Genomic DNA, 26,975 nt, shown 5'->3' on the forward strand with positions numbered 1-26,975 from the left:
TTGTTGCTCACTTTCTATTTGTTCAAGTTGTCGGGACAGTTCTCTGATTTTGGCTCTCTCTTCTTTATGTATGTGTGCATTTATCGATATAAATTGGCCTCTGAGCACTGCTTTTGCTGTGTCCCAGAGGTTTTGATAGGAAGTATTTTCATTCTCGTTGCATTCTATGAATTTCCTTATTCCCTCCTTAATGTCTTCTATAACCCAGTCTCTTTTCAGGAGGGCATTGTTCAGTTTCCAAGTATTTGATTTCTTTTCCCTAATTTTTCTGTTATTGATTTCCACTTTTATGGCCTTGTGGTCTGAGAAGATGCTTTGTAATATTTCGATGTTTTGGATTCTGCAAAGGTTTGTTTTATGACCTAATATGTGGTCTATTCTAGAGAATGTTCCATATGTGCTAGAAAAAAAAGTATACTTTGCAGCAGTTGGGTGGAGAGTTCTGTATAAGTCAATGAGGTCAAGTTGGTTGACTGTTGTAATTAGGTCTTCCGTGTCTCTATTGAGCTTCTTACTGGATGTCCTGTCCTCCGAAAGTGGTGTGTTGAAGTCTCCTACTATAATTGTGGAGGTGTCTATCTCACTTTTCAGTTCTGTTAAAATTTGATTTATGTATCTTGCAGCCCTGTCATTGGGTGCATAAATATTTAATATGGTTATATCTTCCTGGTCAATTGTCCCTTTTATCATTATGTAGTGTCCTTCTTTATCCTTTGTGGTGGATTTAAGTTTAAAGTCTATTTTGTCAGAAATTAATATTGCCACTCCTCTTCTTTTTTGCTTCTTGTTTGCTTGATATATTTTTTTCCATCCTTTGAGTTTTAGTTTGTTTGTGTCTCTAAGTCTAAGGTGTGTCTCTTGTAGGCAGCATATAGATGGATCGTGTTTCTTTATCCAGTCTGAGACTCTCTGTCTCTTTATTGGTGCATTTAGTCCATTTACATTCAATGTAATTATAGATAAGTAAGTGTTTAGTGTTGTCATTTTGATGCCTTTTTATGTGTTTTGTTGGCAATTTCATTTTTCCACTTACTTTTTTGTGCTGAGACGTTTTTCTCTGTAAATTGTGAGATCCTCATTTTCATAGTATTTGACTTTGTTTGCTGAGTCGTTATGTTTTTCTTGGTTTTTATTTTGAGTTATGGAGTTGTTATACCTCTTTGTGGTTACCTTAATATTTACCCCTATTTTTCTAAGTAAAAACCTAACTTGTATTGTCCTACATTGCCTTGTATCCCTCTCCATATGGCAGTTCTATGCCACCTGTATTTAGTCCCTCTTTTTGATTTTCGTCATCTTTTACATATTGACTTCAATGATTCCCTGTTTTGAGCATTTTTTTTTTTTTTATTAATCTTAACTTGTTTTTGTGATTTTCCTATTTGAGTTGATATCAGATGTTGTGTTCTGTGACCTTGTGTTGTGCTGGTATCTGATATTATTGGTTTTCTGACCAAACAATTTCCTTTAGTATATCTTGTAGCTTTGGTTTGGTTTTTGCAAATTCTCTAAACTTGTGTTTATCTGTAAATATCTTAATTTCTCCTTCATATTTCAGAGAGAGTTTTGCTGGATATATGATCCTTGGCTGGCAGTTTTTCTCCTTCAGTGCTCTGTATATGCCATCCCATTGCCTTCTTGCCTGCATGGTTTCTGCTGAGTAGTCTGAACTTATTCTTATTGATTCTCCTTTGTAGGAGACCTTTCTTTTATCCCTGGCTGCTTTTAAAATTTTCTCTTTATCTTTGGTTTTGGCAAGTTTGATGATAATATGTCTTGGTGTTTTTCTTTTTGGATCAATCTTAAATGGGGTTCGATGAGCATCCTGGATAGATATCCTTTCGTCTTTCATGATGTCAGGGAAGTGTTCTGTCAGGAGTTCTTCAACTATTTTGTCTGTGTTTTCTGTCCTCCCTCCCTGTTCTGGGACTCCAATCACATGCAAGTTATCCTTCTTGATAGAGTCCCACATGATTCTTAGGGTTTCTTAATTTTTTTTAATTCTTTTATCTGATTTTTTTTCAGCTATGTTAGTGTTAATTCCCTGGTCCTCCAGATTTCCCACTCTGCATTCTAATTGCTCGAGTCTGCTCCTCTGACTTCCTATTGCGTTGTCTAATTCTGTAATTTTATTGTTAATCTTTTGGATTTCTGCATGCTGTCTCTCTATGGATTCTTGCAACTTATTAATTTTTCCACTATGTTCTTGAATAATCTTTTTGAGTTCTTCAACTGTTTTATCAGTGCGTTCCTTGGCTTTTTCTGCAATTTGCCTTATTTCATTTCTGAGGTCATCCCTGATGTCTTGAAGCATTCTGTAAATTAGTTTTTCATATTCTGTATCTGATAATTCCAGGATTGTATCTTCATTTGGGAAAGATTTTCATTCTTTTGTGTGGGGGGTTGTAGAAGCTGTCATGGTCTGCTTCTTTATGTGGTTTGATATCGACTGCTGTCTCCGAGCCATCACTAAGATACTGTAGTGGTTTATTCTATATTTGCTCACTGAGTCTTATCTTGTTTTGTTTTCTTTCAATATACGTGGATGGGCTACTAGATTGTGCTGTCTTGATCGTTGTAGCCCTTGACTTACCTATGACCTATTATCAGCTGGTTTGGGTTGTTGCCAGATATATATGCCTGAGTCTATTCACTATTCTTGAGTAGAATCTGATTTTCGGTCATCAAGTGTGTGCTGCACCCTATCACCTATCCACCTTGAGAAGTAGCGGTGATAGTTGTGTGCACCAGATTCTATTAGCAGCTGGGGTTCACACTCCAGGGGGGGCAGGATGCTGACAGGCTTCCCCCAAGTGTCAGTGAGGTAGGTGTGTCTCTATTCCTAAAGCTCCTTGGTGGGAGGGCTCTGCAGCTGTACCTTAGGCCCCCAGTGCAAGTACCTCTACAGATTGGTAGGTGTCACCGTCCTTAGACCCCTAAGGCAAGAGGCTAGGTGGTCTGGGGGGAGCTTCAGCCCTCAGTTCCCTGTTGTGGGTCAGTTAGGGCTCTGTTGAATAAGCAGAGATATCAGACCTGGGAAATTTGTTTTTCCAGTAAATCCACTAAAAAAAAAATGCAGTCAGATCCCTATCAGAAATGCCTTTGCATTATAATAGCCACCTTGTTCCCTGTAGGGATGAAAGCCCGAGATACGGATCACATATGCTTGGCTGGAGCTGGTTCTGTGTTTTTAGTCCAATTAGGGAAGGATTTTTGGTCCCTGGGTTTTTTGTGGTTGCTTCTCTCAGGCCGATAGAATGGGTTAGGAAAAGACCAAAAAAAAAAAGGGGGGGGGGGGAAGAAAAGCCACGGAGCCGTTATCCCTTTGGCTCAGGAAATTCCAATGTTAATGAAGCCACCTGGGAAGGGGAGGGGAGGGTTCAGAAAAACAGGAGAGAGTAGCACCCCGGAATATAGCCAAAGTTGCTTATCTTGCTTGGCATGACTATTTTATCTGAGATTCCCGAGGGGCGTGTCGCCTATATGTGCTGGCTGGGTAGAGATTGCCCCAGAGGGTCAGGTCCGTAGAAGCCGCGGTCAGTTCCTCCGCTGCCAGTCCAAAGCCCCGCGCCAAGGTTCCCCGGCTGGGACGCTGCACTCCCGGCTCTAAAATCAGTCACTGCCTCCCGGGGACTTCTCCCGTCGCCTGCGCGGACCGGCTGGGCCCCCTCCCGGGGTCAGTTCAGGGGGGTAGGGCTGTGCCCCGTGTTTGCACCGTGACAGGATGTTTCGTTCAGCTCCCCTGTGCCCAGTCCTTAGCCCGGCGCCAAGGCTACCTGACTGGGACGCTGGCTCCAGGCTCCGAAAACAGTTGCTGCTTCCCCGTAGTTGTTCGTTCTCTGTCTCTGTCACTCAGGTCAACTCTTTAAATCTGTGTTTGTTGTTCAGGGTTCGTGTAGGTTGTCATGTATGTGATCGATTCACTTGTTTTTCCAAGTCTTTGTTGCAAGAGGGATCCGAGGTAGCGTCTACCTAGTCAGCCATCTTGGCCTCAGTCCATCCGTGATTTTTAATACATTTATGTCTTTGTTTCTAAGATGTTTCTCTTACAGACAGCATATTAATGGGTTCTGTTTTTTTTTATTTTATCCATTCTGTCACTCTTTGTCTCTTTATGGGTGCATTTAAGCCATTTATGTTCAGTGTGATTACTGATAGATATGAGTTTACTGCTGTCATTTTGTAGTTTTTTTTTTTTTTTCCATTAGTGCTGACATTTTCTTTGTTCTTCTTATTCTTCTGTGCTGAATTCCTTTTGTTTGTGGACTTTTTTTCATTTCTTTTGTTTTTGTAGATTTTATGTTTACTGAGACTTTGTTTTTCTTATTTTTTTTTAACTGATTAAAACAAGTCTTTTATTACTAAACATTAGAGTTCACAGAGAGAAAGGGCCTTGAGAAAGACACTGCAGAGATTCTTTCTGATCAGTCACCGAGAGCTGCTGCTTCTCACATACAGCATGGAGTATTACTTTTCTGATGTAATGTGGGGATAGATATCATCTGAGGCTGATAACAGTTCATCTAGCATTCTTTCTCCTTTATCTTATGGTGTCTTGTAGTCAATCTTGGCTCTGGCGCTTATTTTATTTTCCTTCTTACTAGCTTGCGGTGGGACCTTCCACATGGCTGAAGGCACCTTCAACAGCCCTGGCTACCCAGAAGTTTATCCTTCTAATGTGGAATGTGTCTTGAACATAGTCAGTTCCCCTGGCAACCAGCTCCAGCTGTCTTTCATGTAAATCTTTTTTCTTTTATGGTATATTGTTTCAGAGTTAATGAATCTGCAGGAGGGATGCACTGTTACTAATAGGATGGACAGCTAACGGCATATGTGTCCAAAGAACTGTTAAAAAGAATAATACAGTGGGAACTTTGGGAAATCTGTTTTTCAAATTTCCTGTTTTCGTCATAGTTTGGCTTATAAACAGCATTAAAATTCTCTGGAGAACAGTTCTAGAGTACTGCCTGTTGCTACCAGAAGTACATTCTAAGCTCTTGGTGAATTTACTTGTGGAACGTTCATGTTCAAAGAGTAGTCATTTTTGTCTTTTCTTGGAATTTAGAGCATTTGGGTTCTATCAGAGAATCACAGACATTCTTCCAGCAGAGATCCCAATCTCAATTACGACTTCTTTATCCATATACTCCCCACCATATCTCTGCCGCCACTACACCTTTGCTTCTACTAGAGCCAGAAGAATGATTTTGAAGTTTAGTGGTTGACTGGTAAAATCACTCTCATGCTCCTCATTCATCTGTTTTTTTTTTTTTTTAATTTTTATTGTGCTTTAAGTGAAAGTTTACAAACCAAGTCAGTCTCTCATACAAAAATTTATATACACCTTGCTATATACTCCTAGTTGCTCTCCCCTTAATGAGACAACACACTCCTTCCCTCCACTCTCTATTTTTGTGTCCATCTGGCCAGGTTCTGACCCCCTTTGCCCTCTCATCTCCCCTCCAGACAGGAGATGCCCACATAGTCTCATGTCTCTACTTGAGCCAAGAAGCTCACTCTTTACCAGTATCATTTTCTATTCCATAGTCCAGTCCAATCCCTGTCTGAAGAGTTGGCTTTGGGTATGGTTCCTGTCTTGGGCTAACAGAAGGTCTGGGGACCGGGTCAGTCAGACCATTAAATCTGGTCTTTTTAGGAGAATTTGAGGTCTACATCCCACTGCTCTCCTGTTCCCTCAAGGGTTCTCTGTTGTGTTCCCTGTCAGGGCAGTCATTCTTCTTTATTTTGATGAGTAGGTTTGTTAACTTTCTTTGTGGTTACCTTGAAATTTACCCCATCTTCCTAAGTTTAAACCAGTCTTTTACTACTTGGTATCACCTTGACTTCCTCTCCATTTGAAAGTTCTATACCCACACTGTTTATTCCCTCTTTTATTGTTCTGACATAGTTGTCAATTACAGATTGACCTCTCTGGTTCCCTGTTGTAAATCTTTTAGTTTTGTTTTATCCTTGAGAATTCATGACTGAGGTTGGTATCTGGCTGATGCTGTCTTGCATCCTAGATTCAGGCTGTTGTCTGATGTTGCTCGTTCTTTAACCAAAGAATTTCCTTTAGTAATTCTTGTAAGTCTGGTTTGGTTTTCACATATTCTGTTAATTTCTGTTTATCTGCAAATGTCCTAATCTCGCCATCGTGTTTGAGAGTCCAAGATGGTGAATCCAGCCATGTTAGCTGGTAGGGGACCTCTACACCATAGCTCTCCTTGTTCTCTGTTTTTTTTCAGTTTCCTGTTCCATTTGGTGCTTGACTGAGTTCTTTATTCCTTCATTTATTGCTTATGGTTCCAAGACTGACATTTGTACCTGTTTTACAGGTCTTTGCTGCAGAGGGACGGCATGGTGCTTCTGTCTGTAGCACCATGTTGGCTCTGCCAGCCCTCGTGCAAAAGAATGAAACTGGACCCCTACACCTCATACCATAAACCAAAACCAAAACCAAACCTGTTACTGTTGAATTGACTCACACCATACCCCCCCTCAAAAAAACCCTCCAAACTCAAAATGGATCACAAACCTAAATGTAAGAACTAAAACTATAAAACTCTTAGAAGAAAACAGGTGTAAACCTTTGTGACCTTCGGTTAGGCAACGGTTTATTAGAAACACCACCAAAAGCACAAGCAACAACAAAAATAAACTGGATTTCATCAACATGAAATGCTTTTGTGCTGCAAACAATACCATCAAGATAGTAAAACGACAACTGGCAGAATGACACAAAATATTTATAAATCATGTTATCGGATAAGGAACTTGTATCTAAAATATATGATGAACTTTTACAACTTGATAACAAAAAGAGAAATAACCCAGTTAAAAAATGGGGCAAAGAAGGACAGACAGTTCTCCAAAGAAGATATACAAACAGCCAATATGCACAGGAAAAGATGTTCAACATCATTAGTCATTAGGGAAATGAAAATCAAACCCATAATGGAATACCACTTCATACCCACTAAAAAAAAAAAAAAAAATTTTTTTTTTTTTTTTTTTTAGATGGCTATAATTAAAAAGACAGCAATAACAAGTGTTGGTGAGAATGGAGAAACTGGAACCCTCATCCATTGCTTGTGCAAATGTAAAATGGTACAGCGAGTAACACAGGACCTAGCAATTTCACTCCCAGGTATCTAACCAAGAGAAATGAAAACATATATTCATAGAAAAACTTGTACACAAATGTTTAAAGCAGCATTATTCATAATAGCCAAAAAGTGAAAACAACCCAAATACCTACCGACTGCTGAATGGATATACAAAACATGGTATATCCATACAATGGAATATTTTTCAGTGATAAAAAGGAATGATGTACTGATACATGCTATAACAAAGAGGAACCCTGAGAACATTATACTAAGTTAAAGAAGCCAGTCATAAATAATCACGTATTGTATAATTCCATTTATAGGAAATGTCTAGACTAGGCAAATCCAGAGACAAAAAGAGTAGTGACTGCCAGGGGCTAGGGGAAGAGGGAATGAGAAGTGACTGTAAATAGGTATGGGGTTTCTTCTTTGGGGAGATGAAAATGCTCTGAAATTAGACAGTGATTGTTATGGAGTGAATTGTGTCCCCCCGAGCCCCAAAAAAAGTGTCAACTTAGCAAGTCCATGATTCCCAGTATTGTGTGACTGTCCACCATTTTGTCATCCGATATGATTTTCCTATGTGTTGTAAATCCTACCTCTATGATGTCGATGAGGTGGGATTAGTGGCAGTTATGTTAATGAGGCAGGACTCAATCTATAAGATTAGGTTGTGTCTTAAGCCAATCTCTGGTAAAAGAGAGAAGAAAGCAGAGAGACAGGGAGACCTCATACCACCAAGAAAGCATTTCCAAGAGCAGAGTGCATCCTTTGGACCTGGGGGTCCTGTGCAGAGAAGCTCCTAGACCAAGGGAAGATTGATGACAGGGACCTTCCTCCACAGCAAAAAGAGAGAGAAAGCCTTCCCCTGGAGCTGGCACCTTGAATTCAGACTTCTATCCTACTAGACAGTCAGAAGACAACCTTCTGTGTGTTAAAGCTGTCCACTTGTGGGATTTCTGTTATGGCAGCCCTGGATAACTAAGACAGTGGTGATGGTTGTACGACTCTGTGAATGTACTAAGAACCACTGAACTGTGTACTTTAAAAGGGTAAATTTTATGATATATGAATTATATTCAATAAAATTTCTAAAAAATGTTATTAGAGAAACAAAATTATATGTTCTCAAAAATCAAGAGCTGACGATTTTGTTCTATAACAGAACACAGGTTTTAGAGTTCAGAAAACCGGAAACAGATTCTTGGCCTTGCCACTAACTACAAGAGACTTAAAAGTAAGTCACACAATTCCTTCATGTTTCGATCTCCTTGCCTGCCAATGAGAATGATATGATCGATCTCAAAGGGTTGTTATGCCAAGTGCCTGGCATGTTGTAGGCCCATGAGGAATGTTAGTTGCCCCTCTTTTCTCCTTTCTAAATATAAGAGAGTTTCTAAAACTGAGAGCTCAACATCTAGCTTTAAAACAGCTCAACACAGAATCGAGTCATTAGTGACAGTAACGTTCTTGTTGAGAAAACCAATATATCGTTAAAATAAAACGTTAATGGGCCCACTTTTAGATATTAAATTTTTTCCTCAAGGAAGTTCCGTCCATTATACCAACAAATCTCGGTCACGTAACTCAAATTTCAGTGATACATGCGCAGTCTCTTAGGAGGATCTTGTTTGTTCAGATCAAGTTAGCTTTTTCTACTTGTCGTAGTTTTCTAGTGCTGCTGTAACAGAAACACCACAAGTGGGTGGCTTTAAGAAAGGGAAATTTATTCTCTCATGTCTAGGAGGCTAAAAAACCCAATTAGAAGTCCAAATTCAGGGCGTCAGCTCCAGGAGAAGGCTTCCTCTCTCTTGTCAGCTCTGGAGGAAGCTCCTTGTCATCAACTTCCCCTGGTCTAGGAGCTTCTCCGCATAGGAACCCCTGGTCCAAAGGACGTGCTCTGCTCTTAGCACTGCTTTCTTGGTGGAATGAGGTCCCTCTGTCTCTCTGCTTGCTTCTCTCTTTTATATCTCAAGAGAGATTGACTTAAGACACAACCTAATCTTGTAGTTTGAGTCCTGTTTCACGAACATAACTAACTGCCTCTGGTCCCGCCTCATTAACATCATAGAGGTAGGATTTATAATACACAGGAAAATCACATCAGATGACAAAATGGTAGATAATCACATAATACTAGGAATCATGGCCTAGCCGATGTGACAGATTTTTTGGGGGGGAGGGGGGCATGATTCAATCCATAACACTACTCAATAAATATCAAAAATTCTACCATTAAGTCTCAGATACAGGTCATAGTAATATTTTCAGTCCTTGGCATTTCATAGATAAAATGTTAAATTCCCAACAACTAGCTTACATTCAATGCTACATTCGATGCTACCAACAGCAAAAAGTTTAAATTTCACAGTACACTTTCATGCCAGTCATTCCAAAACATCTTACTGAGATTTCCTTCCAGCTCTAAGGTTCTTATTCTATGAGGCTTAAAAGTAAACAAATAAAAAAACCTTCTGAACACTGCACCTCCAATAAGAGCACTCCAAGACAGTATAAATTAGCAGAGAACAGGCATTTTGTTACTAGGCGCATTTTACTAGAAACCAAGGTCCCCACTTGTAACAATGTCAATATATTACTCCTCAGCATAATCCCCGACTCTGGACCTGAGTATGCAGAGGCCTTACTGGGAAGTATTTGAAAGTATTCTAAACCTTTCCAATAAATAAAACGGTAACGTAAGGACAAAAGAGCACCAAGGTCTCAAATGAGACAGAGAAAGGTTGAGGAGGAAAGACTCATGTGGCACTGAAGTCAGACAGATGTGTGTGCAGAAGGGGCAGGACAGAAATACAGCCAATGCTGAGTATCTAAATGGAACTAGGGAACTGCGCTGGGGAAAGGAATACATGAACCAGGTGGAAGAGTGATAAGGAGTGATGTCATGGATTGAACTGTGTCCCCCCAAAATATGTGTCAACTTGGCTAGGCCACGATTCCCAGTATCATGTGATTGTCATCCATTTTGTCATCTGATGTGATTTTCCTGTGTGTTGCAAATCCTACCTCTATGATGTTAATGAGGTGGGATTAAAGGCAGTTATGCTCATGAGGCAGGACTCAAACTACAAGATTAGGTTGTGTCTTAAGTCAATCTCTTTTGAGATATAAAAGAGAGAAGTGAGCAGAGAGATGGAGTACCTCATACCACCAAGAAATGAGCCAGGACAATAGCATGTCCTTTGGACCCAAGGTCCCTGTGCTGAGCAGCTCTTAGACCAGGGGAAGATTAATGACAAGGACCCTCCCCCAGAGCTGAGACAGAAAGTCTTCCCCTAGAGCTGGCACCCTGAATTTGGACTTCCAGCCTCCTAGACTGTGATAGAATAAATTTCTTTCTTAAGGCCATGCACTTGTAGTATTTCTGTTACAGCAGCAGTAGGTAACCAAGACAGGTTGTTTTATTACAACTAACTTTAAGTTACCTGAAGTAACAGCTGCCATGGGATATATAATGAGACACTCAATATTAGACATTTTATTCATCTGCTCATTAGGACCAGGACCAATTCAGATAAAAAAAAAAATCCTCAGAAATCTAGCACAGTAGTGCCCAACTGACCAGCAGCATCATATTCACACAGGAAGCTTCAAACGAACAAACAAAACAAACAAAAACCCAACAGATTCTTGGGCACCTGCTCCTAACCTACTCATTCAGTCTTGCAGGATGGGAGCCCAGTATTTATACTTTAAAGGCTTAACGAGAAGATTCTGATTTGCAGCTAGGTTTGGGAAACATTAATCTAGATAGCTTTCTCAGGTCCATTTCCCCAAATGTCTGTAACACTGAAGAAGTCTGAGCGCCAACAAGATGACAAGATATCCTTTGGTAAGCTATCACTTTGGGATTCTCCTCAGAATCCTCATAATTCCAAAGAGTCCGATGTGATAGAAATACTAACAAAGCATGCTTTGGGTAATTTAGCTTGTCCCTTCCTACAAAAATATTGTGTACTTAACCTTGCACCTACTTTCTTTGCCTTAGTAGCTACTCAAACTAATGATGCTATTAGGATAATGACCTTTTTTTGTAATTGCTGCTGAAGGTTAGGGGCCCTGGTAGTTCAATGGTTAAGAGCTCGGCTGCTAGCCAAAAGGTTGGCAGTTCAAAGCCAGGAGCCACCCCTTAGAAGCCCTATCAGTCAGTTCTACTCTGTCCTATAGGGTCACTATGAGTTAGACTCAAGTCGATGGCAATGAGTTTTGGCTGAAGGTTAAATGTAAAGAATATGAAGATGGGAGGTTCTGAAAACTAAATGAAACAGGAAATATGTGTCTTAGGTGAAGAAACAGAATCTTTCTGCACCATCAGCACCATAGCACACACTGCTTTTCTCCAGTGCAGGTGGGAAGGAGGGCACTCAGTCATCAAACATGTACCAGGCACCTACTCGGTGAGGAGCTAGCAGGTGCTGCGGGAGATGAAAGACCGGAGCGCAGAACCCTGCCCTCAGGCAGCATGTACACAAAAGCCTACACTGCAAGACGTGATGCAAGACGCAGTGAGATGTGCAGGCCTGAGGTAAAATCACAATGGTTACATTCTTTTACATCCCTTCAAATGTCTTTCTTTTTACCTGATAAGCTTATTCCAGGACAGGTCAAGGACGGCATCAGTATGCACTTCTGTTGAGGAACTCTGTAATAATTATCTTTAATTACTTTTTGTATTAAAGTCCTCCATCACATAAATTGATACTTTAAGAAACACCTTGTCTCCCTTTAGATACTCATTATTTACAGAGAATAAACTACAGTAGTTCTTAATTTAGGTGGTTTAATTCTATAAATATCAATGGTTTACTCCCCTCTCCCAAAGAGTAACAGTTTAAAAAGCTATAGGAAGTAACACATGGATACTTAGAATTTAAAATGCTAAAAGTTAAAAAAATTAAAAAAATTCTATTTATTATTATTTTATCCTCTAGAGGTCTAACTGATTTTAAGTCAAGAAGAACAAACACAAGACCTAACACAGGAGAAAAAGAATTCATATTTCGGAATGTAAATGCTTGTCAAAAATTACTCTTCTTTAGTATTTAAAGGAAGTTTATGAAGAACAACAATGGAAACAAATCTCTTGAGGATGCCCTTTTGGAATATGGCAAGTTCACAACTAACGTATTAATGAGGATGGCTACTACGTATGAAAGAGTAACATGGCCTGAGATTAATTTGTTTTGTGTAAGGAAGAGTAATAGGCTAATGAAGAGTTCCTGCAATCAGTAATTATTTTCTCTTAGATTAGCTTTCTGAAACTAGAAAGTACAGTAACTTTATAACTACCTGTCCTAGGCCACCACCATCTGATTGGTTGAAAAATATATGTTCTTGCCCCTCCTCCCCCCGTTAAATTATGTCTACTTGTATTAGAGCTTAAATGTCTACCAAGTAATTTACCTTCTTTCCTTTCTTTTTCTTCTTTTTTGATAGCTTACTTCCAAGTGTGAAGACTGGTTCTAAAGAGTCCACTATATCCAGGTCCCACACTTCAATCACAGGGGTCATGTTTCCCACAGCAATATAGTTTCCTACAGGAGGAGGTGATGCATTTATGATTAAAACTAACAAAAGAAAGGGATAAATGACTTCGAGTCAAATACATTACACTGTAGAATAGACAAGTAATGGCTCAGAGAAGAGCTTCTCAAATTTTCATATGCATATTAATCACCTGAACGGCATTAAAATACAGATTCTAGCACAACAGTGAAGTGCTCGCAACTAAGAGAATGGTCAGCAGTTCAAACCCACCAGTGGTTCTGCAGGGAGAAAAGACCTGGCTAGCTGCTCCCCTAAAGATTACAGCCTAGTAAACCTTATAGGGCAGTTCTGTCACTGGGTCACTAGAAATGAGTCAGAGTTGACTTGATGGCACCCAACAACAACCAGTTCCCAGATGATGTTAATGCTATGCTGGTGGTCCCTGGACCACAATCTGAGTACCCAGTCTCTTGGCCCCAAGGTTCTCAGTCCTATTGAGAGAATAAAACCCATCTTTCCTCTTCATGGGGCCACTGTGAAGATGAGGATAATAAATAAATGTGCTTTGCAAACAAGATGTAAATGTTAGTATCATCAGTGTTTACTTTTATGAGGAAGAAGTACTGACAGGGGCAACTAACAGTGCACAAATGTGGCTAATAAGACTAACATGAGAACATAATTATTTAATTTGCCACGAAGCTGTTACATGACAAGCCTTTTCATTTAGATTTGGCCTGAAGTTTCTGAGTAGAGTTAGGGCACTAAACTGTAGCTGGTAATGTCAGACACGTTGTGCCATTTTATACCGGACTTTTTACAGGACCTTCACCTAAGTTCCGCAGCCAACATGCTTTCAGGCCCCATCCTTCAGCTTACAGTGGAACAGCTACCCCTTAGCCTATCCAAAGACTGGAGATACACAGGCCCAAAACAATTGGTTGTTTGCACTCTGAGAACTATATAACTTCATAAACTGTAGAAAAAGTAACTTCATAAAATATCAGCAACACTCAAAACATTCAGACAGAACATATAACTCATGTGACTTGGAAAGACATAATTGTAAATACTCCAATTACCAGTAGAATCATCTGGGCTAGGATCAAAATTCAGCCACTCCACGCTCAGAGGATACGCAGACAAGAGTATATCATGGTGTACATAGAAAGAGTCTTCTTCTTGATTATAAACTAAAAAGATTAGAAAAAGAGACTTAATTGCAGCAGAATAAGAGTTATTAGAAATCACATCTCACTCAAAAGAACAGACAATCTCTATTAAACCAATGCGAACCACAGTGCTTAAAGTGAGACCCATGTGGTGACATTAAAAGATGATGCAAAACTCTTTACTGCTAGGCAAAACTTTTGCAGCTAAAATATATCCCACCACCTGTGTGCCCCAAAGGGGTACATGAACACTGGCAGGGAAGTGGTATCTGTCTGAATACTCCATCCGCATGTTCCCCAGTTAAGTGGTCCTGTCTTCTGGTTCACCCATTAGAGAAAACAAACTCTCAGAAGGAGTATTTCAGTATTATTTTATCCTCTAAAGGTCTAACTGATTATAAGTCAAGAACAAACAAAAAAACAGCACTGGAGAAAAATATTTCATATTTAGACATCTAAATGCTTCTCAAAAACTATTCTTCTTTAATATTTAAAAGAAGCTTATAAAGACTAACAGTGTAAACAAAGCTCTGAAGACACCCTTTTGGAATATGGCAACCAAAAGAATTAGCTCTTTTTATCATTAACAGTTATAACATTAAGAAGCAAAAATGCTCTTAAAAATTGGTGGCTAATCAAAGAGATGCAAATCAAAACCACAATGGGATACTATTTCTCTCACTAGGTTGGCTAAAGTAAAAAACAAAAACAAACAAACAAACAAAAAACAGGAAATAACAAATGTTGGTGAGATGTGCGGAAATTGGAACCCTTATCCATTGATGGTCGGAATGCAAAATGGTACAGCCATGGTGGAAAACAATATGGCGGTTCCTAAAAAAAATAAAAATAGGACTCCCAAGTGACCCAGCAATTCCACTCCTAGTTAAATACCCAAAAGATGTGAAAGCAGAGACTCAGAGCCTTGTACACCAATGTTTATTGCAGCACTATTCACAATAGCCAAAAGGTGGAAACCTAAACGTCCATCAACATATGAATGGATAAACAAAATGTGGCACATACATACAATGGAATACTACTTGGCCAGTAGGAGAAATGAAGCCTTGATAAGTACTACAGTATGGATGAAGCCTGAAGACATTATGCTGAGCAAAATAAGCCAATCACAAAGGACAAATATTATATGACCTCACTAATATAAAAAGATAAGAAAAGGCAAATGTACAGTGACCAAAGTTTATTTGTGGTTACCAGGGGTGGGAGGCAGAGCCCTGGTGGTGCATAGTTGAGAACTATGGATGCTAACCAAAAGATCAGCAGTTTGAATCCACCAGCTGCTCCTTGGAAACCCTATGGGTCAGTTCTACTCTGTCCTATAGGGTTGCTATAAGTTGGAATCTACTCGATGGCAAGGGGGTTTTTTTAGGGGTGGGGTGAGGGGGGAAAAGGAGGTCTAACTGTGATGGAAAATCACAGATTAAGGGTAGGGTTGCACAGCCAATTATTGTAATTGCTGTCAATAAGTCGTACACCTGTAAAAAGCTAAACTGACAAAAGTTGTGTGATATATACCTACTCCTCACTTACTATCTCGTTATCTGACATTTTGCATTTATACTAGTAAAAAATCTACTATCTATTTTATGCATTAACGACTGGCACTAATGAATGCCAAGGTGGGAGTAACATTGGCTGTGATTATTAAGTTTATGTGTCAACTTTGCTGGGCCATGATTCTCAGTGGTTTGGCAGTTAAGGGATGATGCAGTCATCCTCCATTTTGTGATCTGAGTGGTTATCCTCCATCTTCTAATAACAACCTGGTCTTTGGAACCTAACTCTGTCCATAACTGAGAAGTGGGTGTATTCACAACAATGACCAAAAAAAAAAAAAAAAAAAAGGCTGCTGAGGCTGCCTATGGGATTTGGTTCCTTGGTTTGGAGGTTTAGGGTCATGGTTTCATGGGATATCCCAGTTAATTGGCCTAATAGCCTGTTTAGTGCTTCTGTTATACCTCCTCATTCATTGTGTAGTACTTGGGGTCATAAAAATTTGCAAGCGGCCATCCAAGGCACGACAATTAGTCTCTATTCACCTGGAGGAAAGGAGGAAGAAGAAGAGTCAGGAATAGGAGGAGGATATGGAATGTGTGGCTAACTGCCTCCATGAACAATCACCTCCTTTGCTATGAGACTAGAAGAACTGGATGGTGCCTGGCTGCCATTACTGAACAATTAGATCAAAGATTCCACAGAAGAATCTTGATCAAAAGGGGAAACGCAGAACAGAATTTCTAATTCTCATGGACTCCAGACTTTCGGGAGCTATGGAGGCTGGATGAATCCCTGAAACCACTGCCCTGAGATACACTTTAAACCTTAAACCAAAAATAGCCCTTGAAGTCTTCTTAAAACCAAACAACGATTTAGCTTAGCTAGCAAAAACGGTCTGCCTTGAGCCTTATGCTCTTTTAAGAACTATCTATATGAGATCAAATTGACAACAGCAACTCAAAAGATTAGATAGGAACCTTGGGGGCAGTGAGTTAATATGGGAGGAACAACTAAGAAAAGGGGGTAAAGATGGGTGCACAACTCAAAGAATGTAATCAGTGTTGCTAAGTTATACATATGGAAACTGTTGGTATATGTTTTGCTGTATACATTCCGAACAAGAAAATAAAATTTAGAAAAAAAGAGATGGATGGCTTAAAAAACTGCACAGTGAAACTAATTGAGCCCAAAAAATTGTGACTCCCCCTTACCATATGATTTTTATTAAGAAAGAAGCTAATTATAAGATAAGCTAAGGGTTTTTGTTTTTTTTTAATTCCTCGGATCTCTGCTTCCGGGACAGATTTGAGGATTACAGCTTCTGTATGATATTCTACCAATCCCTGTACACTGAGTGGGAAAGCACATGCAGAATGTTAGCCTGTGGTCCTGGAAGAACCTCAACCATGTTCAATGTACTTAGCTTACATGCTACATAAAAATGGTGATGATGCTTTAAAACATAACCTTCTTTTATCCATGTTGGATCAGCTCTGGACTGCAATTTTCAAATTATTCTTGAATACAAGTATGCTGGATAATTTGCTGATCCTCTCCAAATCTAAATAATAAGGTATAATTCGACGGCAGTGGGTTTGGGTTTTGGGTATTTACAATAAACTTAGAAGGAAGTAGAAATATAATTGCTCTGCTTAAATTTCTTTCTAAACTTCACTATGACCCTCACTGAATTCAAAGAATGACTATACAAGTTCTCAGATGAAAATGTATGAAAATTAACCACGTCAAAAACACTGATAGGGTTTCAATTTTTTGAAATTAGAATCGGCCTTTGAAAAAAAATTCACCAGCATGGTTTTCATTTGAAATATGGAAAAAGTTCAAGGTATCAAAATATAGAGTAACTTCACATTGAATTAACTGTTACTTAAAGCCTTTCTGAGAAAGATTTTACAAATAGATCACAATGGGCCATGGGATAAAAATGGCCCAATGTATAGGTTTCCCACAGGCAGCCTTGAAGATTCTGAAGTTACAGAAATCCACAATAAATGGAACCAGCAACAAGCCATCTAGAAGATGCCAATAAACATTAAACATCAAGGTTTTAATTTCCAAATAGTGCAACTGTGCTTCCCATGAAAAAAGGCCTTATCAGTGTAATAATCTCTTTAAACTTCAACATTTTAAGACAGGTGACTAGAAGATTTCCAGGGGAGGAGAGCATCTGGGAAGGAGGGACCTGTCTGAGGAAACAAACTGCACAGAGGAAGGGGCAAGAGAAAGAAGAGGGAAAATTTGGAGGCAGAGCATTCCAGACATCTTGAAGGCTATTTTTAGGTATAAAAAATTATAGATTTTATACAATACCAAAATGAGGCAAGTCATTCAATTAACGTTTGCTGAATTAACAAATATTGACATGATAAAATATCTGAGTTGAAAATGCAACTCAACGCCAACTTCAGATTACAGCCAAGTGCTCACATCTGGCTCTCGTGCACTCACTCGCTGGACTGAGAAAGGCGTCATGATCTTTTAGTTCCCAGGGAGAAAGGTGGGGCCTCTATGTTGAATTATTATGAAGAACACAAAACATTTTGCAAAGGGGGAGATATCTGAAACACCTCTAAAAAAGGAGGATAAAAATCTGTCTATTCAGTATAATCTTAACTACATTAAAAACAGCAAACAAGAAAACTGGGAGTAAAATGCCAGAATGGCAAGGTACTGCCTCAGAGTAATGGGATTTTAACTTTTTCTTGAATTTTTATATATAATTTTACTTCTAGGTTTTCTGCAGTTAGGAAAAAAAGTGAAAAATTGGCAAATATGTAAATAAAAGATTAACAACCCTTATTAGAGCTCTCATGGCACCCTCGTGGCGCAACAGTTAACTGCTTGGCTGTTAGCCGAGAGGTTGGTGATTCTAACCCACCAGCGGCCTCGAGGGAGAAAAGACCTGGTGACCTGCTCCCATAAAGATTACAGCCTAGAAAACCCTATGGGGCAGTTCTACTCTGTCATATAGGGTCACGATGAGTCGGAATTGACTTGACGGCACGTACTATCAGTACCGCCAGGTTACCTATTTCCACTAAAAAAGTCAGGTACCAAAGTGACACATCAGACTACATGCCTATGCACATTAACCGGAAATCTGTAGGCTGTGTAGGATTTAACCAGGTAGCCAACTTAAATGAGATTCAGCAGGATCTGACACCTATATGACCTCATAACAGGAACCATTATGGTTATTCTTTAATATCACTTAAATAGAGAACCTTTAGTAGGTGATATATTTTACTTACCATGCACCTCTAAATTGCATTGGTCCTGTTCAGCTCTACCACAAACTATGAGATTATCACTGGGCTTAATCAAGAAATCCTCACGTTCATACTGTTCCTAAGCGCAAAGAAAAACAGTCATTGGCCTGAAGCAGATATCCCGTAAGGTAACCACTAATAACCTTTTGTCTCTATGCATTTGTCTATTCTAGATATTTCACATATGTGAGATCAGACAATATTTATCCTTTTGTGTCTGACTTACTTCCCTCAGCATAAAGTTTTCAAGATTCTTCCATGTTGTGGCAGGTACCTGAGCTTTTTTCTCTTTATGGCTGAGTAATATTCTATTGTAAGTATACACATTTTCTTTATCCATTTATCTGTTGATGGACACTTGGGTTGCTTCTGCCTTTTGACCGTTGTGAATAATGCTACAGTGAACACTGGTGTACAGGTTTCTGTTTGAGTCCCTGCTTTCAAGTCTTTTGGTTGTGTACCTAAGAGTGGAACTGGCAGCACAGCAGTTAAGAGCTACAGCTACTAACCAAAAGGTCAGCAGTTCGAATCCATCAGGCACTCCTTGGAAACCCTACAGGGCAGTTCTACTCTGTCCTATAGGGTCGCTATGAGTTAGAACCGGCTCGATGGGAACGGGGTTTTTTTTTTTTTTGGTATAATAGTTTTATATTTAACTTTTTAAGAAATCGTAGGTTTTTCAAACACTTAAGAACAAAATTAGAAAAGCTAGGTAAATATTTACCGTATCTTTCAGGGTAACGTAAGGGTCCTGATCATTACTCCCGTAGACCGTAAGACCCAAGAGAGATTCACCAAGAGTCTCAGCATCTATAAGAATTCATAAACTGAAATGAATAAAACAGTCATTTTGACAAAGACATTTTTTTCTAAGACATTTCATCTTTAGACTTAAGATCCAACCGTCTACTTTAAAACTATCTTGGCATCACCCAAAGCAGGGAAAGGAAACAGTTGGTGAAAATAAACATGAGTGTATAACTGATACTCTTGGCATTCGCAACTCTTCCAATAAAAGAATTAAATGAAATGGTAAACTTCCCTTTTAGAAAACATTAGAACTCTGCTCTGAGTCCCTCGCTTGCTCTTTTCAATCATGCTTCAGAAGTGCTAGAGAGAGGCAGCCTTGAGCGCCTGGAAATAAAATACCCTAAAACATGAACATCAACACAGAAGGATAAGGCTTGCCTGGTCATGTAAAACTGAGAAATGATGAGTTTTATAAACAGGTTTCTTTATCGCAGGATTTCTCAGAACTGCTAATACACTTATGTGCCTTATGGATGTAAACTTAACGCCTTTTTTCCCTAGAGTTATTTGAAAATGTAATTCTTTTTTTAGGGCATGTCTGCTAGAGTAACAGAGTAGACTCCAAGTAACATAAGGTTCAAGAAAAGGAAGATATACTTAATTGTTTGGGGGCGTTATTTTAAGGATGCAGAACTGATAAATCTTTGAGACCTGAGAGGGAACGGAGAGGGAAAGACAGCACTGATAGCCTGCCCAGCGAGGAGAACATGAGGGTGCTGTTCTGAAAGCCACCTCTCCAGGCTGGTTAGTTCCTCCTCCCTCTGTATTCCCATAGCACTGTGCAGGGTGGCGGCAAGGCTAGGTTCCATCAACCCAGAGGCCAATGGAAAAAACGATCCTCTGCTGGACTGCATCTAGTAAAGTATATTGAAAAGAACAGCTTAAGGGGTAGAGGGTGTTCCAACCGCAGCTCCACCCTTCACCAGTTGTGTGACAAAGTTATTTCATCTTTCTGAGCCTCAGTTTTCTCTCTTGTAAAATGGAGGTAATAGTTCCTCTCTCTGTATTGCAGACAAAGAAAAAATGAGTGGTTAAGAGCTCAGCTGCCAACCAATAGGGCGGCAGTTCGAATTCACCAGCCGCTCCTTGGAAGCCCTATGAGGCAGTTCTACTCTGTCCTATAGGGTTGCTATGAGTCGCAATTAACCCAGCAGCAACGGGTTTAGGTTTTTTGGTTTAATACTGCCTAAGAAATCAACTCGACGGCACTGGGTTTTGGGTTTTTAAGATGATGGCCAGAAGAATAAGGGATAAGATAAGGAGAAATGAACATCTAGATGGAAAAACGGATAAATGACCAATTACAATTAAATACAGGGACACCAATGATGCAAAGAGAGAAATAAGGGGTACTGATTCTGAGAGAAAGATTAGATTCATGAAGAAACATTCAACTTCCTCTGATGCTACATCTCTTTCCTGTTTCCTCCTCTCCACTCCCAGTACCCTAATCCAGGTCCTCATTGCTTCTGACCTGATTTAGTCTAAGTCTCCTCCTCCAGGGAGAGGGTCACCATATCTCCCAACCCATTCTGCACCGCTGTCAGAGTTAATGCTCTAACGTTCATGTGCAATTAGCATGTGTTCCATGCTCAAAAATCTTTGATTTTCTCCTGCACAGCGAACAGAGATTCCTAAGCCTGGCATTCAAAGCTGGGCCCCAATAAGCCTTTCCAGACTTTTCTCCAGCTCTCCATTCATCTTCCAGATACATCATTCACACAGATCAACTTGCCAGACATTTTTCCCCCTTTAGGTCTTTATTCAAGCTATTTCCTGTTCCCATCATACACAGCAGGTCAAGCAAAACAGCACTTTGGCCCTGAAGGCTTTCCATAGTTTCGCCCCATTCTACTAACTTTTCCTCTTATCTGGATTCGTGCATTCTCCACAACGTTACCCACGATGCTCAAACGTGCACCACTTGAGGCACCCAGGCCAAGTTTGCTAATTTCCACACTGACCACCTTGGCTCAATCTATTTCATCTCCACTCAGAACCCACTTCCTCTTTTCTCCCTGCCTATCCATTATTCAGAAACCCTGGTGGCATAGTGGCTAAGTGCTACAGCTGCTAACCAAAAGGTCAGCAGTTCAAATCCACCAGGCGCTCCTTGGAAACTCTATGGGGCAGTTCTACCCTGTCCTATAGGGTCACTATGAGTCGGAATTGACTTGATGGCAACAGGTTTGGGTTCTTTTTATCCATTATTTAGTCATCTTCTCACGGCCACCACAGGTCACATCTCCCGACCTATTCTTCAAACAGTCCAACCACACTGGCACTGATTCATCCCGCAGTGCTCACCACCAACCCATGTGTCTGATTTTTGAAAAAAACTTCATATTACGGAAATTTTCAAACATACACAAAAATAAAGAGGGTATAATGAACCTCCCATCACCTAGCCTTGGCAGTTAACATTTCCTCTGTTTTGTTTTTTTGTACCTCCTCCCCCTTTGGGGTTTTTAAAAGCAAATCCTAGATAGCATGCTATTTCACTCATATGCACTCACTATGCACCTCTAGCAGATAAGGACACTTTTGTGCCTGATGAAAACTGCAACAGGAAACCCCTGAAACTACTGCCCTGAGATCATCGTTAAACCTTCAACCAAAAATATCCCCCCAAGTTTTCTTTAAACCAAAGAAGAGTTCAACTAGTAAAGAATGTCTGCCTTGAACACGGCTCTTCTAAGAACTATCTATATAGGATCAAATTGACAAAAGGCAATTCAAAAGATTAGATATGAAACTTAGGGAGGCAGTGAGTTTATGTTAATGAAGGAGGAACAACTCAGAAAAGGAGGGTGAGAATGGTTGCACGACCTGAAGAATGTAATCAATGTCACTGAACTGTACGTGTAGGAATTGTTTAGTCGGTGTATGTTCTGCTGTGTGTGTTCTCAACAACAACAAAAAATAAAATTTAAAAAACTGCTTTAAGACTTTTTTTACATAGCATTTTCAATTGTGTCTCCCCAACAAAATCTAGCAGAAGAATAGATATTTAATAAAATGGGTAGTTTTTAAATTGGGTTATTTATTTCTCCCACAAATCTGGGCTCTCATGAAAATAACGTAAGCAAAGTGTCCTCTCGGGGTCTCTCCACATCCTCACTTAGCATAGAGCTCTGCACACAGTACTTATTCTCTCTCCACCCACCTGGTGGAGAATTCAAGCTGAGGAACTTAAGACCCTATGGGAAAATAGCATCAGACTTAACAAAGCCCCAAATATCAAAATAAAGAAAGGACCCATTAAGTAAACACAGTATCATCTTTTGTACTTTAAATATTCTAAGTTATATAACGATTTTGTCCTAAACCAAGACCACTTTCCCTTGCGGTCAATGAGATGGTTGTGATTTTGCTTTGGTGCCGATAACATACGCACATTTTTCATACGTTAAATCCTCTGTGTTTTCCTGATTTTATAACTTGGAGTTGCTGATTCTAGCTTTCACAGCCCACCGTCTCAGAGAGGCAGAGAAACTGGAATAAACTCTATTTAGCCTGTTCAGCATGCCAAAATGACTGCCTATTTCTCAAACCACAACATTTGGGGTGAGTGTGGCTCACACCAGAAGACAGCAAAGCGAGCTCCTCCTGCTCAGTCAGCCCTTCTTGCTCACGTTTACGTCCTGTCCCCAAGAGAGCAAGGCAGTTCTGTTTGTCTTCTCAGCTCACCTTATCTCTGCTAAGGCTTTCTGTACTAACTTCTGCACCTTCTTCATCTCCCTTTTCTCTTCTCACCAGCTGTTCTCTCTTCTTCTAGTTACCTCCAACAACAGTGTCTCAAAATGTACACATTCCAAAATTAAAATAACTGTGGCTGAGAAAAAGAAATAAATCCTAAACTAGCTTAGGGAACATGCTCTTTGCCCAAGGTTTGAACCAGACTATGTGACTGACCTCAGGGCCAACAGAATCTCCAAGGAAAGCTCTAGAACACCACCAGCATGATCTAAGGCACTGTGTGATGACAAACCAGTAGAAACGAGGGAATCCTCACCTGGGTCACCGTCCTCGTCATATCTGTCTAAGTCGTACCCGGCCAGCTCACTATCATCCAATGCCCTGTCATCCTCCGGGTCGCCATCCTCCAGGGCCTCCCTGGGTCGTGCCTGAGTGCGTGCACTCTGCATGCCATCTTCTGAAGGACTGCCTGTCTCCTCTTCATCACTGCCACCTTCTTCTCTACAGGAATTAAAAAAAAAAAAAAAAGGAAAACTCACCCAAATGGCACTGCTCAATAACCAGACCACCTTGTCATCATTATTTAAGATACACACTTGACCTGGACCTATGCTAAGACTTCAGTATTCCCAAACTTACTGTAATTTTTCCTTTGCTTCAGCAATGAGACGTTTGACTTCCTCCTTACTTAGCTCTACCTGTAAGAGATCAAATACTTCATGAGATTACAATATACAGTAAAGCCCGCAAAAGCTGAAACCTGTATGTGGTGGAAAACTGTCAGAGAAGGAAAATGCAAATATTTTCCAGGAAAAGGAGCGATAGAAAAGTTATAAGACAACACCTTGTCAAAGGCGGAAAACGTGCAAGATCTGGAAAATCAAGGCAGTCCCAGCAAGTTCCGGCTCTCACAGGTTTCATTGTATTTAAGAAAATTGTTAGAAGCCTTTGAATTAAAAAGAAGTTTGCAAACAAAGTCAAATATAACTTCATGGGACCTAAGAAGCAAACATCAATAGAGACCCTAATTTTAAAGTAAATGGAGTTTTCACATTTCATAGGTCCTTCCAGTTAAGAACCCTTCCCCCCTGAAACTGTTTAAGCTCAGCGTCCTCCCCACGCTCATTCTACTCTACCTCTCTCCAGGCTTTTTTTTTTTTAAAAAATACCGGCTTCTCTGAAAGCTCATCTGGCTTTCTTCCAACCACTGTGACTCCCTTGTGGCACCTTTCCCCATCCTCCCTGTGGACATTCCTAAACAAACCACTCTCGCCTTGGTCCTCTCACTGCCAAGTATTCATTGATCAGACACTCACTCTCCTGCAAAGTTCATTCATTCTCAAGACTAAAACTACCACCTCTGAACTGATTGCTCCAAACTTTCTCCTCCAGGTCCATTTCTCCAACTGCCTGTAAGTCTCCCCACTTGGGAATTTTGTTATCCTAATATTAACAAGTTCAAAACTGAAGTCACAGTCTTTACTACCCTCTCCTAATCAATGTTTCAGTTCCTTTAAAAACTATACCTATCCTTATTAAACTGTAAGCTTCCGGCAGACAGAAATCTACTTGTCACTGTATACCTTAGCATATAGGTCAGTGTATCAGGCCCATGGTAAAAAAAAAAGAAAAAAAAACCCAAACCTGCTGCTGTCAGGCTGATTTTGACTCATGGTGACCCTATAGGACAGAGCAGAAATCCCCCATAGAGTTTCCAAGGAATGCCTGGTGGATTCAAACTGCTGATCTTTTGGTTAGCAGCCACAGCACTTAACCACTACGCCACCAGGGTTTCCGAGGTAGGGGAGCTTAATGATTAACAACGAACAAATTAACCAATCACCCAGTTTCTATGAAATGCCTGTTGTTAGTCGCCCTCTAGCCCATTCGGACTCACGGCGACCCCATGTGTGCAGAGCAGAACTGCTCCACACGGTTTTCAAGGCTGTGATCTTTTGGAAGCAGATTGCCAGCCCTGTCTCCTCAAGGTGCCTCTGGGTGGGTTCAAACTGCCAACCTTTCAGCTAGTAGTTGAGTACTTAATTGTCTGTGCCACCTAGGGACTCCTAAGATGCTTCTCCAAAAAAAAAAAAAAAAACCCAAACCCATTGCCGTCAAGTCAATTTTGACTCATAGCAATCCTACAGGGCAGAGTAAAACTGCCCCATAGGGTTTCCAAGGAGCAGGTGTTGAATTCAAACTGCTGACCTTTTGGTTAGCAGCCTTAGCTTTCAACCACTGTACCACCAGGACTCAAAGATGCCCCTAAATCTGTTGCCATTGAGTTGATTCCGACTTATAGCAACCCTGTAAGACAGAGTAGAACTGCCCTGCGTGGTTTCCAGGGAGCAGTTGGTGGATTTGAACTGCTGACCTGCTGATTAGCAGCCAAATGCTTAACCACTTGCACCACCAGGCCCCCAAGATGCCCCTGTTGTTGTTGTTGTTGGGTGCCGTCAAGTCTGTCCAACTCTTGGTGACCCTACGCCCAACAGAACAAAACACTGCCCAGTCCTGCGCCACCCTTACAATAGTTATGCTTGAGCCCATTGTTGCAGCAAGATGCCCCTAGTAATATGGAAATCTTTTTGGGGATGACATTCCATTGTCAGACAGTTCCAGAAATTAAAGGTCATTTCTTGAGTTTTATTAAAAGGTACTTATTTTTTTAGTTTCTTTTATTAGTCCCTAGTTTTCCTCTCTGGGGTCTCTGAATAAGTCCAATTTCTTCTTCCTATAAACTCTTCAAGCAGTGGTTCCCAAAACTGTCTGCAAGTTAGAATCACCCAGGGATCTTTGAAAAATTCGAGGCTATGCCCCAGAGCAATTAAATCACAGTTATTTGGGGGTGGGATGCAGGCATCAGTATATTTTGACATTCTCAAGTGGTTCCAATGTGCAGATATGTTCAGGAATCACTGTCTTTAAATATTTGAAAGGCTGTACATCTCACAACTGTTACCTCCTTCAATGACTTTAAATGAGTTATTTTCTGTGCCTACGATCAATATGCATTGAGTGCCTACTGTGAGTCAAACACTGGAGAAACAGCACTGAATGAGGCTGCATCCTGGTGGAACTTACATCTTTTGAGCCATTCAATCTCATTCCTGTCAACTGGTGTCCAGTCGGTCACATTTCTATCACCTTCCCTATCTTTGTCATCATTAGCCCAGTCAATTACACTCAAATCAACCTTTTATCTCTACTTTACTTCTTCCATGGCACGGATTACCACCGACGCATGCGCATGTCAACTCCATAAAGGCAGAGACTTTTTCTCCTTTGTTCATGTTGCATCCCAAACCTTGAAGAATGCCTGTAAAAAGTAATCGTAACCTCTGCGGCTCAGTCACCAACTCCTGTAGCTTCTTTCTTCATGTGTCACATTTAGCTCCCATTCCCATCTCACTTGAATTACTGCAAAAAATTCCTAATTCAACTCCCAGCCTCAGGACATTGTAGCCACCACACACCAGTTTTTCTACACTATAGTTTTCATCCTGTTTACGCCTCTGAGCACCCAGCAGAGTAGAAAATGAGTTTTCACATAGATGCTCCTTCTTCCCTTTGAGTCTGAAAATGCAGTGGGGTAGGTAGGGAGAAGCCGTGTTGTCAAAAAGGCTTTTTGGGGATTTCCCACCCCAAAGACCATTCCGCCCCAGTCCATGAGGTTCACGTGTGTGTGAATTTAGGGGTGGGGCTGGGGGCGGTGAGGAGGCGCAGCCCTGATTCCCCGGGCCCAGGAGACCCAGACACTCGGAGCTGCAGCGCCTGTAACGACGATCAGGACCAGACCCACCTCACTCTGGCCAGCCCCACCAGCGCCCAGTGTTAGGGGTCCAGGTTCCCCAGGCTGGGCTGACCCG

The 26,975-nt window shown here is 40.5% G+C and overlaps 1 protein-coding gene across 1 annotated transcript in view; it reads right to left on the reverse strand.

Annotated features, from left to right (window-relative positions):
- The window catches only part of PWP1 (PWP1 homolog, endonuclein), a 44,470-nt gene that overhangs the window by 17,241 nt on the left and 254 nt on the right, over positions 1-26,975 (reverse strand). Inside the window, exons 2-8 of the mRNA XM_003405314.4 lie at positions 23,746-23,804; positions 23,423-23,607; positions 19,322-19,407; positions 18,580-18,676; positions 13,700-13,810; positions 12,534-12,664; positions 11,711-11,772 (exon numbers count right to left, since the gene is read on the reverse strand). Coding sequence (XP_003405362.1) covers positions 11,711-11,772; positions 12,534-12,664; positions 13,700-13,810; positions 18,580-18,676; positions 19,322-19,407; positions 23,423-23,607; positions 23,746-23,804 — 731 coding nt within the window. The remainder of the gene's footprint in view (positions 1-11,710; positions 11,773-12,533; positions 12,665-13,699; positions 13,811-18,579; positions 18,677-19,321; positions 19,408-23,422; positions 23,608-23,745; positions 23,805-26,975) is intronic.

This window comes from Loxodonta africana, chromosome 4 (genome assembly GCF_030014295.1).
Source record: "Loxodonta africana isolate mLoxAfr1 chromosome 4, mLoxAfr1.hap2, whole genome shotgun sequence".
Classification (NCBI taxonomy): Eukaryota; Metazoa; Chordata; class Mammalia; order Proboscidea; family Elephantidae; genus Loxodonta; species Loxodonta africana.